Below are 19125 nucleotides of genomic sequence, written 5' to 3' on the forward strand. Positions count from 1 at the left end.
CTCACGACTCAAACCAAATATCATCTTAAACTATTAGATAAGAAGATCCGGAAGTCGAATAGAAAAATACATTCATTTTTATATCTTATTACTGCAAAATATAAAGGAGCTTATGTTAAATGACCCATAGCTGTAAATGCACATTGGAACATGACCTTGAACTCACAATGATTATTTACAAAAACAATTGTCTCATGGGCATGGAGTAACTTTATTTTAGCAACAAAGCAGTAGAAGCTGTCTATTTTTTGTATAAATTATTATGCACATCTTCATCATCAAGCCCACAGACATCCACTGCTGGACTTAGGACTCCCTCAAAGATCACGATAAGCCGATCCTGAGCTGGTCGAATCCAGATGGCACAATACCATTCTAATTATATGTAGGTACTTATAAGTTTAACTTCTTTCCTATTCAAAAATAAAATTTAATTTAAATCTTGATGTTTTAATGTTAATTTAGTAATCATAAGATCAGTAATTATTGTTAATAATAAATTTTCCTACTATGTGTTAAAAAATCAACATAATAAATGTATATCGCTTCAAAGTATCATACAATATAATATAACGTAACCCACGAATCATTTCTTGTCAGTATTCGTTGTGGAAATCTAATTTAACCGATTTTAATAAACCAGGATCAGGTCCTCAATGGATTGTATCTATATATTAATACGTGAAGCAAAAACTTTGTATCCCTTTTTACGAAAATTGCACGGACGGAGGAGTATGAAATATTCCACACTTATACAGAATATAGAGAAGAAGTGCATAATGCTAATATTTTATTAAATAATGCATTTAAAATACATTAAATCAATAAAGAAAACATTACACACACTACATACCATGTATTTGACGCACACACGCATGCATACTATTTATTGTCAAACTTTTGTTCTTGACGTCTGCTGTCAAATTGAGAATAGATTAAATATTGTTTGTTTATAATAATATTTTTTTATAGTGTAGCCTTGGCGCAATTTGTAATTATAAAAGTATAAAATACAATTATAATAGTGTACAAACTTACAATTCCAATTAATTATAGTCGAATTTCGACTACTGCGGGACCTCTCATTTTTTTAAATGTGTCATTGCAGAACTTTTTTGTATGTGAACCATTGTTGTCGATATTTATTTGAAAGCCGGTGCTTTTAATGTGGCCCCATTTAAATTTTATCAAGATCTGACTTGTGATTTTTGATTTAGCCATTATTATTAAGCACATTTAATAAACTTTGTCTACATTCATAATTTAATTTTCTTGTGGGTGGTATTTATAGTAATTTTTTAATTAAAAAAAATAGGTTGCAGTTTGTAATAAACAGGTCAATATGTAATCGACAACGACTAATTGCTAATAGTCACCATTACAAACAACGCACGTTAAGAAAAGACAAGTCTGGCGAAATTGAAGGTAAGCAAACGATTTTTATAAGGAAACAAACTATTAGTTAACTCATAAAAGACAACGGGTAAAATACAAAACACTAATTGGAGAAGGTATTGTCGGGACCCGTCCTGGAAATAAGGAAATGAACGATCTTCCTCTGGGTTTCATTATTTGACTATTTTTTTCAAGGCACGTCGGACTATCGTATTTGCTGACAGTAATCTTGAAGACTTGGCGTACCCGCCCGAATATATCGGACCTACAAGCCCCAGAGACCAACGGACTTGCCGAGATCGGCTCTTGGTGATCATTTGTTGTTTTGTTACCTACGACACACCGAACACAGCCTTAGCTCAGTTGTGTAAGGATTAAAATCGAGAAGTGTTTCTTTTTTGTTTTTGTAGGAAAGGGCTGCGTAATCGACAGGCGTCTATTTAAGGGACCAGAAGATCATTCTGCTTGTAATATGCTGTGCACGTGTTGGGAATGCGATGTTTTTTCAATGTCGGAAGATTATGTTTCTCTGTCATTAATGTTTGGAAATTACTTTTCTAGCCGCGTAATATAAATGACCACTAAATATTTTCGCGTCACATTTGTTCATCGTTTTTTAATTACCGTTTGATTTGGTCTCAAAGGTATGGGGCATATTCGTAATCGCTTAAAGGGGAACGTCTATTGCTTTGTGGCAAATCAGGAAAAAAGATGATGCAAAGGTGAATCCTGCAGGCGGGTACCAATTTTTCTAATGAAATACGTATTTAACAAATGTTCACGACTGACTTCCACGGTGAAGGAATAACATCGTGTGATAAAAATCAAACCCGCAAAATTATAATTTGCGTAATTACTGGTGGTAGGACCTCTTGTGAGTCGGCACGGGTAGGTACCACCGCCCTGCCTATTTCTGCCGTGAAGCAGTAATTCGTTTCGGTTTGAAGGGTGGGCCCCCGTGGCAGCCGTTGTAACTATACTGAGACCTTAGAAATTATATCTCAAGGTGGGTGGCGCATTTACGTTGTAGATGTCTATGGGCTCCAGTGACCATTTAACATCAGGTGGGCTGTGAGCTCGCCCAGCTATCTAAGCAATTAAAAAAAAGTGCGTATTGGCCCAACTAATATCACTCCAATGAGTAATCTCAAGTTAAGTCCGTAGTGAACTAATCAATGAAATTTACAATACTAAAACCACCAAATAAATTGATTTAACATGTTTATTGGAACGAAATTGAAAATTGTTTCCGCCTTAGCACTCGTAATATTACACAAACAAAAAAAAAACACAAAGGTATTTTACAATGTTCGCAAATTTAACGAAACCCAGACTTAGACTATAAACCTGCAAACTTCCCCCGAGTATAAGTAATAAAAAAGATCGCACAAAATCATATTTTATCGGGAAAGCTATTTTTCGTAGGCGGATCCCCGAGCGAGTTCCGTCGATGGTTATGTGAAATGCCTCAATTTCCCTCCAGCTATATAAAACGACCTGTTAACAATAACAACACTCATAAAGTAAACGTGAGCTAGCCCTAAAATGTTTATATTCGCACTTTATTTAACAAATACATTTGTCAATCATATAAATAGACCAATTTTACTTAGCAGTAAAACGTAGCAATTAGACAAAAATTAGAGAAGCCACCAAAGCGACGGATGCTCTAATCTACGCTAAGAAACTAAAATGGAAGTGGGCTGGGCACGTAGCGAGGCTAAAGGATGAGAGATAGACCAACAGGGTAACAACGTGGAAGGGTCCAATAGGCAAACGCCGGAAAGGCAGACCCCACATGAGATGGTCAGACGAGCTGATAAAAATAGCTGGTACCCGCTGGCCAAAAATGGCCCAAGATAAAGATACATGGTATTCTTTAGAGGAGGCCTTCACCTTTATTTGAGGAGGGTTCATGTAAACAAACTGTTATATTTACACACTATAAACTTTTTTTAAAAGCACTACCTACATTTATATATTTTTTAAACGAGGGGAGGGAGGGAAGAGGGATGAGAGGAGGAAGGAGAAAAGGGCAAACAAGTGTAAACAGCATCACTATTATTTTTTCTTCTTTCCTTTTTTTCTTTTTCTCTTCTTCTTTATAATTTCTTCTTCATACTTGAAACGTGTATGTAACCTATTATTTGCATGAAATAAAAGGCTTATTATTATTATTATTATAAAACGTAGCAATTAGACATAGAAACTAAACAATACCATTATGTTAATTTTGTAGGTGTATTTTATATATATATAAATGAATTGCTTTTCGTTAGTCTCGCTAAAACTCGAGAACTTTGGCTAATTTTGGTCTTGAATTATTTGCGAAGTCCAGAGAAGGTTTAAAAGATAGATAAATATGAAAATTCTCGGAATTAAATAAAGTTTAGGTCTTTTATTTATCGATTGAGGCACTACGAAGTCTGCCGGGTCAGCTAGTTTGTAATAAAAACTGATGTAAATTATTATTTTTCTCCTTTATTTTGATCACACGACATATGTATGTATTATGTAAAAAGTAGAAGAAAAAGCGTTGCTGCAGTACATAAATGATAAGCTAATAATTATTATATACCTAACTAAATTATGTCATAGATAATAAGTTACTAACAAACATTTAAAATATCTGTAATATATCTTCTAAATATTTTTTTTTGCTTTACAATGCCACGTCCCACTTGTAAATAATTCACCTGTATCCTTATCTATTCTTGAAATTTCAGTGCCTGTGTGAAAAATTGTTTCATATTTATGAGCTTCCTATAAATAAGACTATCCTCTGAAAATCAAAATAGTTTTAGTTGGAATAGGTATACAAAACATAATTAAAACTAGTCCTATTAAAAGTGATTCTGGATGTATTCATTCTAGCACTATGTATTAAGTCGGCAATATAAGAACAAAGTAAGTACAACTTTCATTTTCCAGGATTTTATCGCACGAAATCATATCGTGTTTGTGGAGCTCATAAAATTGCAACTTTACTATTTGTTTTCATCCCCTTGCTCTTTTTTGATGAAACAGTTGTTTCAATATGACGCTTGTACTCGTAGTACAATGTACAGTGAGTTCTACTTTCGTAAGATTTTGCTTATTTTTTTAGTTTCATTACTAATCTAATAATTGATTAATTAAGAATTACAAAAACAAAATTTTTACCTGATACTATACGGTATTCTTTTTAATGTTGGCGCCATAATTTACTCGTATAGGGTAGTGTAGCGACACATGGATTTATTAATGTATTTATACTGTGTATTTTTTATGTGATGAGAGAAACCAAGCTGAAAAACCAACTTGTAAACTTGAAACTTAAAATACATATGTCATCACAGTGGAAACGGCAAATCTTGTCACCTAATTTACAAAAATACATATTATTTTGTGTAAATAATATAAATCATCACGGCACCAATCGTCAAGATCGTCTTTGGCGATTACAATACTCGTTAAAAAAAAACTTAATGTAATCAAAATTCAAAACTATCCTCAATTGCTGAAGGTAGACCCAAGTTATCCGGAATTCATTGCCATCACTTAAATTTTAGTGACACGGCCGCTGAGAGAATGCTATGCACAACGTCTGTCTTTTCGTATGATAGGTTTTTTAAAGTACGTCTTCCGTCAACATCTTTTGTTACAATCATATTAGCTGTTATGCTCATTTGTACTAATTTTATTTTAGTATTAACGTTAATCACCTGTTGAATAAGTACCTATAGGTGATGCGATTTATAAAATATCCCAGAAACGTGATCGAATACTGAAACTCATCTACGATTTTACAACGCAAGCAATAATTCAATCAGACGGGGCTTAACCGGGCTTCGTGTTTATGAAATACGTGAACCCTTATCATATTGTTTTGACGACCTCTATCCTCTCCATATAAGCTTTCTGATATTCGATATGCTTACCATATTAAAAATATATAGCTCATATTATTTTGTTAAATATCATCATGAATTATTTAATTTAACGTGAATACCTATGCCTAGCTCGAAAGGCTGATTTATCAGCTACGATGAAACAAAAGATATCCCGCTCTTCAAACCGGCTTCGCGACAAAAATGAACAAGATGGCGATTACACATAGCGCGAACTAACAATTCGCCTTTTCATCAATAGACCATATTGATTGACTCCGTCACCCTATCTTTCCGATACGCCGAACAGGCGGTCAAGACGACGAACAAAGAAGCTTTTGATAGGCGGGTTATCCGAATCCCACCTAAAAGGCTTTTAAATGAGCTCCCCTCTACGATGTTTCCCGAGTGATATGACTTGTCTTGCAATATGACGGTAGGCAGCGGCTTAACTCTGCCCCTGGCATTGCTGATCTACTCACCATCTGGGCTGTATGATCATCTGCCTACAAGGGCAATAAAAAAAGTCGCTAACTGATACCCCCGGTAAACAGCAGGGTTGCTGGATTATAACCAGCGTGCGGTCATCCGTCACCCATTTTCTCTTTAGTAAGATGCGTATATAGCAGCCAACACGCCGGTTCACTAAACAGCGTATGAGGGAGAGCCGAAGAAGTTAAAGGGACATGATTCGGATGAAAGGCGCAGCGTGTGTAGGCCTTCCACGAGGTAGACCGACAGCCTGCTATTGTGGCAAACCTTGGGGGAGGCCTATGTCCAGCAGTGGACTTACGTGGGCACAGTACAGCACAGATTCTAACGGGATCTCAATCCCGCCCCACAGTTCGACGGATACGGGTTGGTGCGAAGAAAGAAAGAGCACGATGTATCCATACTAAAACATATATTAAATTTCTAGGCATATAAAATTCATTAAAAAAAAATCTTCAAGAAATAGAAACCATAAATCATTTTGTCTGAAAATAATCTTTCAACAAAAAGACAATAGAGCGAAACAATAGGCTCTTCGAGTAATTCGTTAGTGCAGTGGAAGTTTTATGTAAAAGATGAGGTTACTGTGTACATGCATTAGTCTATCATTACTTTTAGTATTTACAAATGGTAGGGATGAAGATAAAATTGTTAAAGGTGAGTAATTTGATTTTTGATAACCCGCTATTTACAGTTTTCGTTTACCGACTATAATTACCAAAAAGTGTTGAGTGTGCTAAATTTAAAAGTGAGATCAAGGTATCACTAAACTATTTTTAAATCATGACTCCAGAAAGTTCCATAACATAAGTGATTAATATCAGTTAAATGAATCTAAAACATGCTAGATTAAAATTGATTTACAATTATGATATTTTTAATAAATTACATTATTCACATAAACTGTGATACTTTATAACCTGATAGTACATATTTCTAAAAACGACTGCAACTTTGCCTCTGTTTTCAAGTCATTTTTGGTTCCATTGCAAAGAAAAGAAAATCTGGTACCGTTGATTTAGTGCTTCTACAAACCCGTTAATGTCGTTAGGTTTCCCCGAGGGAAAATTTACCAAGATTTTTGTTATAGGGCAATATTTCAACCATATTTTATTAATCTTTTCATTCGATGATAATGTATTAAAGTTTAAAACCAAAAGTAGCTTAATAAGTTTCTGATTTAGATAAACGAATGTAGTATAACATACTATAATTTAGACAATATTAAACACTTTATGTTAATTTAAATATTCCAGCTTGCTATTGGCCTAATGAAGTATTCGAGCCATGCTTCGGTGGTTGTGCGGAAGTATCGTGTGACAACCCCCGCAGCCACTTACGTCCTTGTTACCCGTACTGCGAGCCTGGCTGTGTGTGTGAAGAACCCTACATAAGGGACGACCGGACCCATCAGTGCGTTCTGCCACAAGACTGCTCTCCGTAAGTCTTTCAATTCAGGATTCAATGATTTTAAAATTTCAGAATGCATTTGTTTTGCTTTTGGCGAAAATTACCACTTGAACATCGTCGCCCGTCTTCACGTCAAAGACACGTTGCGTTGAAGTTTCGTGAGCATAAAGACCTCAAATGCAAATGAATGTAACTGTCCACAAAAACAACGTATAGTAAACATGCTACATTTGAAAAGTACAATCTTATTAAGCTATTTTTTTCTAGGACGCAAATGGGTATCCCAATACCCACAAAAAGAGACAAAACATTATCACCAAAATATTCAGGAAGGTCATATCGAAGTCATACTAAACGAGAAGGTCAAGAAATTGTCGAGAACGAACTTCCACCGCCGAATTACAAGTTAGAAGATGCTAGAAGGAGTCCAGAAGTATCCAGGATGGGCAATTATTTTAATATTGTCATAGCACCACCACCGATCAAAGCACTCCAGCCAAGGAAAATTCTACAAAGCGACGCATATAGACCAAACTCAAAAAGAATGTAATTCAAATAAAGAGATTTTGTATCATTAGGTTTCATTTATTTCATTAGGTTCCATTTTGTTTTAAATTATTTTTACCATCTGTTTTACTATCGATCTCCATAGACAAATGCAAAAATCGTAAACTATGCTTGTTGTGTTTGAATAATAAAACTAAAATGAATTTCATCGAACAATCACTGAAAGGCAAAACAAGGAGATTAAGTTTTTCTATTTTTAATGACTTCAATACGAAGACTGCTATCGCAGTTTGGAGCACTGAAGAATTCGACTTTCCGTACAACCTTTTGTGTCTTGTTAATATAATAACCCTTTATAACCGTGTACAATTTCACTTGTTTCGCGGTCTTCAATCGACATACATCTGACATTAACAGTGACAAATTAAAATGAGAATACTATTGATATTGGCTCTTCTTTTATGTAAGTCACTATTTGAAATTTTAAACCGGTTTGGATATTATGACCTTAACACAAAAGTCATATTACAGATAACATCATTGCATTAGCAACGAGACCTAACTATGATTATGAAGACGATATTAACAAAAGACTTATAAGTGAAAGGAGAAATTCAAGACAAAAGGCTTTATTGAAATCAGACGACCATAAAGACTGGGATACTCGACGACGGTTTGAATATGACCGATTCCTTGACGATTCTGACGTTAAGAGCCATACTGGTGTCGATAGAATTAGAGAAGCCGAATCATATCGACAACACTATGAAGATCCTGATAAATGGAACAACGGCGCGACGAAAAGTATGGAAATGACACACGCCGCAATATTTTCGTTAGTAAAATGACTCTTGAATATTTCTTAGCACTTTTAACTTATTAACCAGAAGTAAATATAACACCGTTAGCCCGTTAAAATTAGCTTGGTGACTGGACCTTTAACCTGTCTTCCCAGTAAAGATAATTATAAGCAAAAACAATCGTCATTTATCCATTAATGAGTTTTTTGTCTCGCAGGGAAAAAGACCAGGAAAAGAAGTACCCGTTTGTAATGAATTGTGAGAGACCTCATGAAAGGTATTAATTTAAAACGTAACAAAATCAGTAAGAATTAATTACATACATAAATATAAAATTTCTGAAACTAAAATTTGAGAAATCTTGGTTTCGAAATATACACTAACAAAGAAACAAACAAAATGGTATTGTGTTACTGTCACACGTCACAAATAACATTAACAATATCAATATTTAAATAATACATTGCTAACCAATGTCAATATACTTTCCCTCAATTTAAAACAAATTTATTATATTGTTCAATGCATGTGATATGAGGTTATTGAACCGTATCATTTGATTAAGCAAATAAACGGTACGTAGGTACGAAGCGTGCTTCGCTGGCTGTGCTTCAGTAACCTGCGACAACCCCCGAGACCGACTGCGGCCGTGCTACCCTTTCTGCGAACCTGGTTGCATTTGCGTTCACCCCTATGTGAGAGATGATCGGACACACAAATGCGTCTTGCCTGAAGATTGTACCAAGTAAATCGCAGCGACAATAAATAAAATTTGCTTACTTACTAACCTCGTTATGAATATGAACACAACAAAAAGAAAAAAAAACGTCTAATTAACTTATTAATAGTTGCGGCGTGAAATTATCGAGGAAGGTAGAAGGTAGCGCAGGCAAGTTACCTATTATGCCCGTAGCGTATCTCTTTCGATAATTGCGTTTTTTTTTATTGCTTAGATCGGTGGACGAGCTCACAGCCCACCTGGTGTTAAATGTTTACTGGAGCCCATAGACATCTACAACGTAAACGCGGCACCCACCTTGAGATAGAAGTTCCAAAGTATCAGTATAGTTACAACAGCTGCCCCACCCTTCAAAGCGAAACACATTACTGCTTCACGATAGAAATAGGCAGGGTGGTGGTACCTACCCGTGCGGACTCACAAGAGGTCCCACCACCAGTAATTACGCAAATTATAATTTAGATTTTTATTACACGATGATATTCCTTCACCGTGGAAGTCAATCGTGAACATTTGTTAAGTTGGTACGTATTTCTTTAGAAAAATTGGTACCCGCCTGCAGGATTCGAACACCGTTGCATTGCTAGATACGAATGTACCAGAGGTCTTATCCTTTAGGCCACGACGACTGCGTCAAATAAAGACTACATAAAACAGATGCAATAAGAAATTATGTTCAAAAAATTTTAATCACAAAATTTCTGGTAACGAAATCTCGTGAAAATGTTAAGCTAAATGACTTAATCCGGTGTGGAAATACATTGTAGCAAAACGAGCCTCACCGCAAATTAAAAGGCTCTTAATGAGGATTATTTTAATGAATGAGGCGAATAAAGTAACTTTTATAAATTTCGTTTTGTGTCGGTTTTAACATAAATGATGGGTTTGATAATGATTCTTAGTGGACGATCATCAGTGGATGATTTTAGAATTTGAATATTGTCTGTATTGGTTATTCAGAAACATTAGCATAAAAAAATTACCATAAACTAATTTTGTTTTTAAGCTAATCTTAAAAGCTATGTTTTTACGATTTGTACTTATTGTGATAATTATTTTAATATTTCATTGACTACCGAGGCTCTCCGCGTTAAGAGGATATTACTGGAGCCCATAGACAACTGTGTAAACGCCGTCGTAAAACAAGCAGTGAAATTGAAAATTGAATTTTTTTTGTTCCCCTAAATGGATTTATCAAGTCGTCTGTCTATTGTTAAGTGATTACCGTAGCCCGTATCCGTCATGACGTGAATGCTACCACCCTCATTGAATGAGTCGAACTCACGATGTTAGTGTACAAGGGCTGTCCCACCCTTCAAACCGGAAAGATATGTTCGAAAAAATTGCCAACCCGGCGCGGCGGCGTAGACAAAAATCACAGTTAGATTTTATGTTCATGGCAATCTCTTACGGCCAGTTTTTAAAAACGGAGGTTATTATATTCCATTTATAATATAATAAATAAAACAGACTCGCAGTTTTGAGCACAATGTAATTTTAATATGTTGAAACATGTGATTTTTCAAGCATAAGCCTCATTATATGTATAATTATAATCTTGTTGTTAATGTCAATAATTTTATTCATACAAAAAAGAATACACATTTCTGCATGTCTAAAATTGTAATTAAAAGTATAATTTCATTTTTTACAGGGGCTTAAAAGGTATTCCTGATCTTGGTGACGACCGGTAGAAATGAAATGACCATATGCATACATATATATGTTATAATCTATTTTTGTTAAATAAACTTTTTTACTACTGCATTTATTTGTTTCATATTTTATTAAATCAGTTTGTAATGCAACGATCGAGTGTTTAATTTTAAAACACTTGACGCAAAAAGAAGGTTTCGAAACACGAACAACGCAAGACCGCCGAGCCTTATCATTTCAAAGCGGTCATTGTATGGTAGCGCTAAAAAGAAAACCATACACGCATTATTTTTGCTTGAAAAAAAAACACAGGCCAGCAGAAACTGCACTGTGATAAGTGAGTTAAAAAGTGTAATTTTAAAGTACAATTTGTGCTTAATAACTGATCACTTTGTATCGTATTTCAGTTCAATAGAGTTCATAAGGAAATTGCAAAGCTAATGTTCCTTGCGGAGTCGTAACCGCTAATTGGTTGTATCCTAACCTAATGAATATCTGGATTTTATTCAGTTTATTCCTGCCACAATTTTTTTGTACTAAAGTCAAATTAAAATACGGTAACTATCACTTAATTTATAACCATTAATACTTTTATGTTGTAAATATTTAAAAAAAATCAAATAATCATATTCACCTGTAGCAGATATTTCATCACAGATCTATGTACCAATCTGCATCATGGTAGTTCATCGCTAATGCTTACGGTTAAAACAAACGGATCCTTCGAATCAAAAGAGGCTCAGCTCACCAAATAATGGCGCACAAATACGAGCAATGATGAAAAGAACATACAATTTTACGAGATTTAAACCATTAAATTACAGAATGTGGTGAGCATGGCAGATTTGAATATTGCATTGACGGGATCCCGGGATGTATTGTCGGCTGCCACTGCCATCCCGGTTTCTATTTTGACACGGAAACGAAAATATGTGAATCCAAGTAAGTGCAAATAAAATTGAATAACGTTATATATGTACATCAATTTCGAAACCTAAATACATGTTCGATGTCTAACAATATACATCTTTATTTGTAAGGAAAATAAACGATCGTAATAGAACGATGTAAATGTAGTTTTTTTGAACGATAACAAAGCTTATAAGTGGAACTGAAATATGTGTTGGTAAATCGTGTTTTCCTTGTAAATAACTTTCAGCACACAAATGATGGAGGGATTTCGACGACATGCGAAGATAGATCCAACTAGGTTCCAAATTCCTGTGACAGAAACAGAAAACGTCAGTCCAACTTCAACGGTCGATCCTGTAAATGAGAAAGTCGATGAGATTACGAAAGACGCTGATGACCTTGGTGACTGGCTTTACAACCAATTTTTCAAAACAGTAGAAAATCAGGTGATCAATAAAACAAACGATAAAGAGCAGATCGTCAATAGAAGAAGTGGCTCCATGCCGCTAACTCACAAATCGAAGAAGAAACTTCGCAAACATTCAAAAAGAACAGGAAAGAAGAGGAAAATGAAGAACAATGCCTTGAAAAAGAAAATTTTACGAATAACACAAGACGACAGTCTCTTTGACTCTAGTTCCGATACTTCTTCAGACAGTAGCAGCAGTTCTGACTCAAGCAGCAGCAGTGAAAGCGACGAATATATAAAAAAGGAAAAAAACCACGGTCACAAAAAGATATTGCTGCTGAACAAAAAGCCTAAAGCGCCGTTGCCGTCATTTATATTCTTGCCAAACATGGGTACACCCTACTATCCTCCTATAGGCTTACCGCCACCGCCCGCTATACCGATGTATCCAGTTGTGCCTGTACCACCAGTAGGACAGCTGCCCATCTTCGGAGGTATGTATCTAAAATTTATTCAATAAATCCAAAACAACATTAATGTTTTTTTTTCTTTCTAAATAGGTACTACGCCATCTTGCAACGACGAAAAACCAGATATAACAAATACTCGGTCCACAAAAAATGAACAAACGACTAGTTCCACTGTACCAATAACTACAACGCGAACAAGCTCTAGTTCAACTTCAGTAACATCGATCACTACCAACTCTCCTAGTTCAGACTCTGCGAATAGTACTTCGACAACTACAGAAAAAACACCCAATGACCGAAGTGGCTCACAAAAGCCGTAAGTTCTTTAAATTACGACAATAAGCCGCACCTTTATCAGTCCATGACTTAATAGTATTACAAGTAACAATTACACGAAATAATGGGTTCCAATCCTCTTAATTTTTATCTTCAAACTACGTCAGTTACATCCCACATCAACTATATATCGATCATATGATTGCCTAAAATACGGACGATGGACGTAGTCAAAAGTAGTAGGGATATAAGACTCAAAACTAAATAAATGCAAGATATAACCGTCATCAAAAATTGTTGCAAATAGTGCTTAATTTCATTAGCATTGTTTCTGGCTCTTTTCATGTTGTTAAAAATCTTAACATCAACGGCAAATCTTACAATTTTTTTATATTATATTTCTGTTATAAATAAGCAGGTTTTATATAACTTTCATAGAATGCTGCTCTTTCATGTTTCTACGTATATTCATTTTAGTGTTAAATCTGTCCAATTTTACGAGGCTCGTACTTTTTATTAAAAATCCTTTATTAAGCGCAATATCATATTATTATGTATTGATTAAATAATGACATCTACAGACAGTCTAATTAAGAACGCGCTGCTCTTAGTGGGTTTCTTAGTGTTCTCTATGTTTTTTTTCCGGTGAGGTGATCAATTCTATTCTTTCAACGTCAAAACTTTGAATTGTAAAGCGCGTAATTAAATGTTCTTTCGTAATTTGTACGTTTCTGTTTCCGTTTTAACCGTTTCCAAAGTTAAAAGCTGCATAATATACAAAAATAATTTTAATTGGGTATCCTTTGCTCGTCACTACAATGTTAAAAATACACAACTCACAATATGGACTGATTATAATAAATGAATATTCCGGTACATAATTTACAATGTATTGCAAAAGAAAGGCAGATCCATGCAACAGAACCACGGACGAGATCGTAGATGATTGTATTTGTTGTAAATAGCGTGTGGTGCGAAAAGAAATATCCACATTTATTACATTAATTTTCAGAAGCGTTTTCCATATATCACTTCCATTAATTTAATTGGATTTTAATTTTTTTAGAAAAAAGAATCACACTAAAAGGAGGCTCGGACCTAAGGCTAAATTTGTAAGTAACTATGCATATTTTACGAACCATATTCCAAGCTAGAAACCATACAAGTACCTGATAGAAAGAAATGCTACGCAATACAATTAAAATGCCTTAATTTCGATCAACTTAATTCAATCTCGATTTGTTTCATGTATATTTTACAAGTTATTTAATTTTGTTATTAAAAGTAAGCAAGACGCCTGTTTTGGTCGAGCTCACAGCCCACCTGATGTTAAGTGGTTACTGGAGCCCATAGACATCGTAATAACGTAAATGCGCCACCCTCCTTAAGATATAAGGTCTCAGTATAGTTACAACGGCTGCCCCATCCTTCCAACCGAAACGCATTACTGCTTCACGGCAGAAATAGGCAGGGCGGTGGTATCTACCCGTGCGGACTCACAAGAGGTCCTACTACCAGTAAATACAACAAGTCCTACCACCAGTAAATTGTATTCATAGTCATGTCATAATATAAGTATGATATAATAATATATGTCGTATAATATGATGAATAAGATAAGAACGTATAGCAAGCAAATCTTCATTCCGTTCATGGAGTAATGGAAAAAAGGTTAAAATCAAAAAGATTAAATTTGCGTAATTAATAGTGGTAGGGCCTAATAGTAGTCGAGATTCCTATCTTGTCTAATTTTGTCTCGAAGAAGACAAGCGATCCGGTTTGAAAAAAAAAATTACCGTTCTTCTAAAGTAATTGTGACTCTAACCATATGTTTTGAAAATGGGGGGGCGTGGTGACTTTTTTGATAAAACCGAAAGCTTCGTCTGCTCGAAACCAATAAAAATATATAAACATTATATTTCGTTTGACTGGAAATTTTTTGTTGTCAGTTACAACAAATAAAGGAAAAATTAAGAGGAAGAAAGAAAATGCCCACTGATGACGATTTCAACGATATGTCACGAGAGTCCCAGGTGCCTTATTCAGGGGAAATTAACCGGAATGGAGCACGTACAGATACATTGCACTCTAGAAACGATGACGAAACACCTATGAACGATGTGGATTTTAAATATCTGTCTCAATTAATACATAGAGTCGATTTAAACAAATCTAATTATTTACCTGAGCGTGATATTCGTTATGGAATGACACCCTTACGTGATTCAATGGTAGGCCGAAGAAATTATAATAATGATTATTTTCAAGATCAGATCAGATCAGAACATCCTCCACATATATCTGAAAAAAGGCGAAATCTTATAAAACACGAGCTGGATAACGATTTCTACAGTAACTTGGGCCGACAAATAGCTTCGATGATACGATCAATAGACTCTAACGCTGAACGCCAAGTTAACATAGAAATCGAAAAATCCGACTCACAGAGTCCGAATCATCCCATCTTCAGTGAAAATACTTATTCGCCTCGATCCTACTGGGAGAGATCCGTGAGATCTCCTTTACAACGGTATTTTCAACCAGGCACAAAAATGTTTGAATACTTAAAGAACAGCAACGAGAGGTTGTTTAATCTTGAAAGTAAAGTTGAAGTCGCCGCGAGCACTCCACGTTTAATGAGTCTTCAAGAATTAGAAAGTATCTTGAACAATGTAGATGAAAATCCAAATGCCAGACTACAAGACTATCAACAATTGAATATGGTAGTACCTACGAATAGGAACACATTTTTTGTTTCAACAGCAAAACCGTTACGACTGAGAATTTTTGATCAATATCCTGTACGTCGACAATTAATGAACAATCTTCAGAACATTGCAGAACGAAAAACTTCGTTTGATAATCTAACAGTTGCAAATAAAACAGATAAATTGAAGTTAAATATTAACTTTATAAGACCGACTAGAAAACCGAACAATAAAATAACAAACACATCTGTCAGTAGTCCCCAGTTCAGACAATTACAATTCATTAAAAAAATAAGAAGTTCGTCAATGAGATTCACGACGAACCATCCAAATTTTTTAATGAATGTAAACCCACATGATCATCAAAATTTCTATTTCGACAAAAATGCGAACGAGAAAACGTACCCAATGAATTTACCAATCGTTAGGAAGCAATTTTCACATGTTCACAATACACCTCGACGTTCGTATTTTCATCATGAATTTCATCATTTTGATTACTTTGATCAATAAAACGTCTCCAAATTTTGTATTTTATTTGAAACAAACAAAATAAAGCTCTAACTTTAAATTGATTTTGAATTTACTATAATCCAGTATGTGGAGGCATACGAGGATCGCGTAGGAGATTGTACATTACACATCATGGACCTTCGTCCGTTCAGACTTGCACAAGTTACTGGAGCTAGAGCACTGTGTGAAACGTTCTAACCTACGTCGATTTTATGCGGTAATCCTCTTGTATACTTCACAGACAATTTAATTCTCATTTCATAATATGAATCGCATGAGCGTCTAGCATCCGAAGCTGGGTCCGAGCTCATTTATACATCAGCACGTTTATAGGAGCATGTTTATGAACAAACTAAGGTCCGATTAGATTGGATTTTAGCAGGAACACGAGGAACAAAGCGGTGTGAATTGTTTTATTTTCATTGGCTGTTTAATTTACTGTTCAATGAGGTTCAATTGGTGGTTTATTAACCGCTTAGCATTTATGAAAGTGGAGAAATGTGTGCACGTGGTTTCTCTGGTTCTTCCAAAACGTCCGCTAAAGTTTCAGTTAATAACCTTTTTATTGAGACTTAATATCACGTCATCTCGTTTCACTTAATGTAATCAACTGATTACATTTTCAAATCTATTAACTTCATCTTATCCATTATATATCATTTTTCATTAAACAGAGTATGTGTATAATAATTGAAGATTTTTATAAACAAGATACCGGCAAGCAGCCAATTAATTGCCATACTGAAAAAAGAAAGAGAAACTATGAAATTCTAATGTGTAGTTTAATTTTCGAAGGTATCGAATTTTTTGAGGTGACAATACATTTATTCGGTTCATTTGTTACGTTATAGATTATTTTCTACGCACTGTTTTTTTTTATTATCATGACATACTTATTATCTTATTTTTGTTATTATAACTTCATAATTTTTGACATTCGTATCGTCAAATATGTATTACAAAATAGGCTTGTATGTGCTGGGACCGTGCTGGATTTACATAAAGTATCAGTGTGCTTGATGTGAATTTTTTAACGTTCTCGATCGCGTAAGCGTTAACTCAAATTTGTATGCAGTTGGAACAGTATGATATCGAACCAACCGTCTAATAATTTAATATTCAACAAACAGTAATTTCGGGTGTAAAGCTGTTTTTAATGTAGCCACTTGATACACATTCGAATTGGAATCTAAATTCGTATTCACAGAGTAAGGAGGCTGACAATTCGGTCTACTTTATTTGACTCTTTCTATCTATGGACCGAATGTTTACCAGTACTATTTATACAGACCGATTTTTTTTGTGTACGATGTTTTTTCCTATTTATTGAACATTTTTTCATTAAATAATTACAATTACAATTCTCGTAGAACATATTATAAGCTTATTTCATTCGTTTTTGAGCCGATTTTAGTGGAATTCTTTAAATTAGATCAATAGAACCGTTGTAGCTTCTTTTAAAATTATGTCATTCGCACTGATAATCTATATTATATATATTATAAACGTGTACTTTTTTATGTTTCATACTCACTCAAAAATGACTGTAGATACTTAGATAAAGTAGACTTAGATAAAATTTCGCAGAAAGGTAGATTAGCATGACCCGGACAACGTAGGATATAATAATATCAGGCCGCACGGTTGGGGCTGCCTATTGTCCTATACGAGTACAATACAATGGAGATTTTTAAGCTTATATGGTCACGTTGAGTTGTTGAAACCTATAGACTCTGGGAACCAAATAACACCAAGTGGATCTTGAACTGATTCATCCATTTAAGCTATAAAAAAAAATATACATAGGTATATAATAAGGCTTTATTTAATGTATCTGAATAAAATTATCAGCCTTTTATTGTGATCATTAAATGAAAAATTTAACTAACTAAAATTGTTACGAAAATCTGAGGATATAAACAAGAGAGTACATGACGGTTGGCAGACTTCACGCTATGCCAATTTCCATTCAGGCCATTCTGTTTGTTGTATTTCATTTCGGCCTACGTTCGCTCGTGACCACACTGTTTCACGCTCTAAAATGACTGGACTTGAATATAAAATAAGCTTTAAGACACGTTTTCACAAATATGGTTGGAACATTTTCTGTCAACGACGACTATGTAGAAACTAGAATTGATTCCGTTGTGTTAAATAGTAAAATTTAATGTAAAAAATCACATCACATTTTAAACAATATTTTATGATAAAATAAGACTCTCTGTTCTGTGGTATGACATTTGATTATTGGTATACACTATGTGGCAATGAGGTCATAGTACAAACATTCAATTTATTATACAACCAAACAACTTCAAATTTAATATACTAGTTTATCTATGTCTCAAAAATTCTGTTTCCATAAATTATTATACAAAATAGGGAAAATATGTAAGATGAAAGTAAAAAAAGTACCACATTTAAGACACTTTTAGGGCGTAAATAGCCAAACACGCTGTTATTTAGATCTCTGGACACCGAAATCCACAAAACAATATTACTTTATTTATGTAAAAACATATTAAATATTTTAAAATTTTCAAATAAATATTGGTATATAACAGGAATAGATTTCTCGTTCCCATTGCTTCGCTTACCTTATTTCTTTCGATATTTATTTGACGCGGCAAACGGAGAGCTTTTCCAATTTTCGTATTTTGCACAAAGCGTGGATCGCGAAACGTTAGGTAGGTACGCAATAAATCTTTTTTAAAATATTTCAGGGAACCGATTTGAAATTATTCACTATTATTTATATCTATCTTCCATTACATATATTTTATTTTCCATTTATTATCTATTGTTTATTTTCGCTTTGCTCCTTTATATTATTTAATTAATATCGTAATCCAAATACCTAAGAAAGTATCGAAATAATAATATAGAACATTTTGAAGTTCTATAATAAATATTGAGTTCCAATAAAGGTTTAATTAAGTCTTGAATAGGTGAAATGGAAGAACGAAAGA

At 34.4% G+C, this 19125-nt stretch overlaps 2 protein-coding genes and 1 long non-coding RNA gene across 6 annotated transcripts; 2 read left to right on the forward strand and 1 right to left on the reverse strand.

Annotated features, from left to right (window-relative positions):
- Positions 1-1124: 1124 nt before the first annotated feature.
- Positions 1125-7743, forward strand: LOC101736456 (uncharacterized). 2 transcript variants are annotated; one of them, XM_038021602.2, is made up of 5 exons: positions 1125-1425; positions 1591-1762; positions 6184-6413; positions 7013-7196; positions 7434-7743. In XM_038021602.2, the coding sequence occupies exons 3-5, from the start codon at positions 6332-6334 to the stop codon at positions 7714-7716; spliced, it is 549 nt and encodes a 182-aa protein (XP_037877530.2). In that variant the 5' UTR covers positions 1125-1425; positions 1591-1762; positions 6184-6331; the 3' UTR covers positions 7717-7743. The 2 variants fall into 2 exon arrangements, 1 of the variants encoding a protein (XP_037877530.2); XR_009976608.1 differs by lacking the exon at positions 6184-6413 and having other exon boundaries at positions 1591-1704.
- Positions 2600-18379, reverse strand: LOC119631098 (uncharacterized). 3 transcript variants are annotated; one of them, XR_009976623.1, is made up of 6 exons: positions 18088-18379; positions 16049-16897; positions 15120-15236; positions 4558-4682; positions 4010-4177; positions 2600-2892 (listed from the first exon to the last, which is right to left on the reverse strand). It is a non-coding gene; the product is annotated as an uncharacterized LOC119631098 (long non-coding RNA). The 3 variants fall into 3 exon arrangements; XR_009976626.1 differs by lacking the exons at positions 16049-16897; positions 18088-18379 and adding an exon at positions 15670-16042; XR_009976619.1 differs by lacking the exons at positions 16049-16897; positions 18088-18379 and adding an exon at positions 15666-16042.
- LOC134198695 (venom peptide SjAPI) lies at positions 7846-10979 on the forward strand. The gene is made up of 4 exons (XM_062675997.1): positions 7846-8508; positions 8691-8750; positions 9057-9218; positions 10867-10979. Exons 1-4 carry the CDS (start codon positions 8480-8482, stop codon positions 10904-10906), a joined length of 291 nt encoding a protein of 96 aa, XP_062531981.1. The 5' UTR covers positions 7846-8479; the 3' UTR covers positions 10907-10979.
- Positions 18380-19125: the final 746 nt, after the last annotated feature.

The sequence above is a fragment of the Bombyx mori genome, chromosome 3 (genome assembly GCF_030269925.1).
Source record: "Bombyx mori chromosome 3, ASM3026992v2".
Classification (NCBI taxonomy): domain Eukaryota; kingdom Metazoa; phylum Arthropoda; class Insecta; order Lepidoptera; family Bombycidae; genus Bombyx; species Bombyx mori.

Bases quoted from the DNA above. Each gene is read 5' to 3' on its own strand.
- LOC101736456 (XM_038021602.2), top strand. From the start codon at position 6,332: ATGAGGTTACTGTGTACATGCATTAGTCTATCATTACTTTTAGTATTT. The intron at 6,414-7,012 runs GTGAGTAATTTG...TAAATATTCCAG, and splicing joins TGAAGATAAAATTGTTAAAG to CTTGCTATTGGCCTAATGAA. The intron at 7,197-7,433 runs GTAAGTCTTTCA...ATTTTTTTCTAG, and splicing joins CTGCCACAAGACTGCTCTCC to GACGCAAATGGGTATCCCAA.
- LOC134198695 (XM_062675997.1), top strand. From the start codon at position 8,480: ATGGAAATGACACACGCCGCAATATTTTC. The intron at 8,751-9,056 runs GTATTAATTTAA...AACGGTACGTAG, and splicing joins TGTGAGAGACCTCATGAAAG to GTACGAAGCGTGCTTCGCTG. The intron at 9,219-10,866 runs GTAAATCGCAGC...CATTTTTTACAG, and splicing joins TTGCCTGAAGATTGTACCAA to GGGCTTAAAAGGTATTCCTG.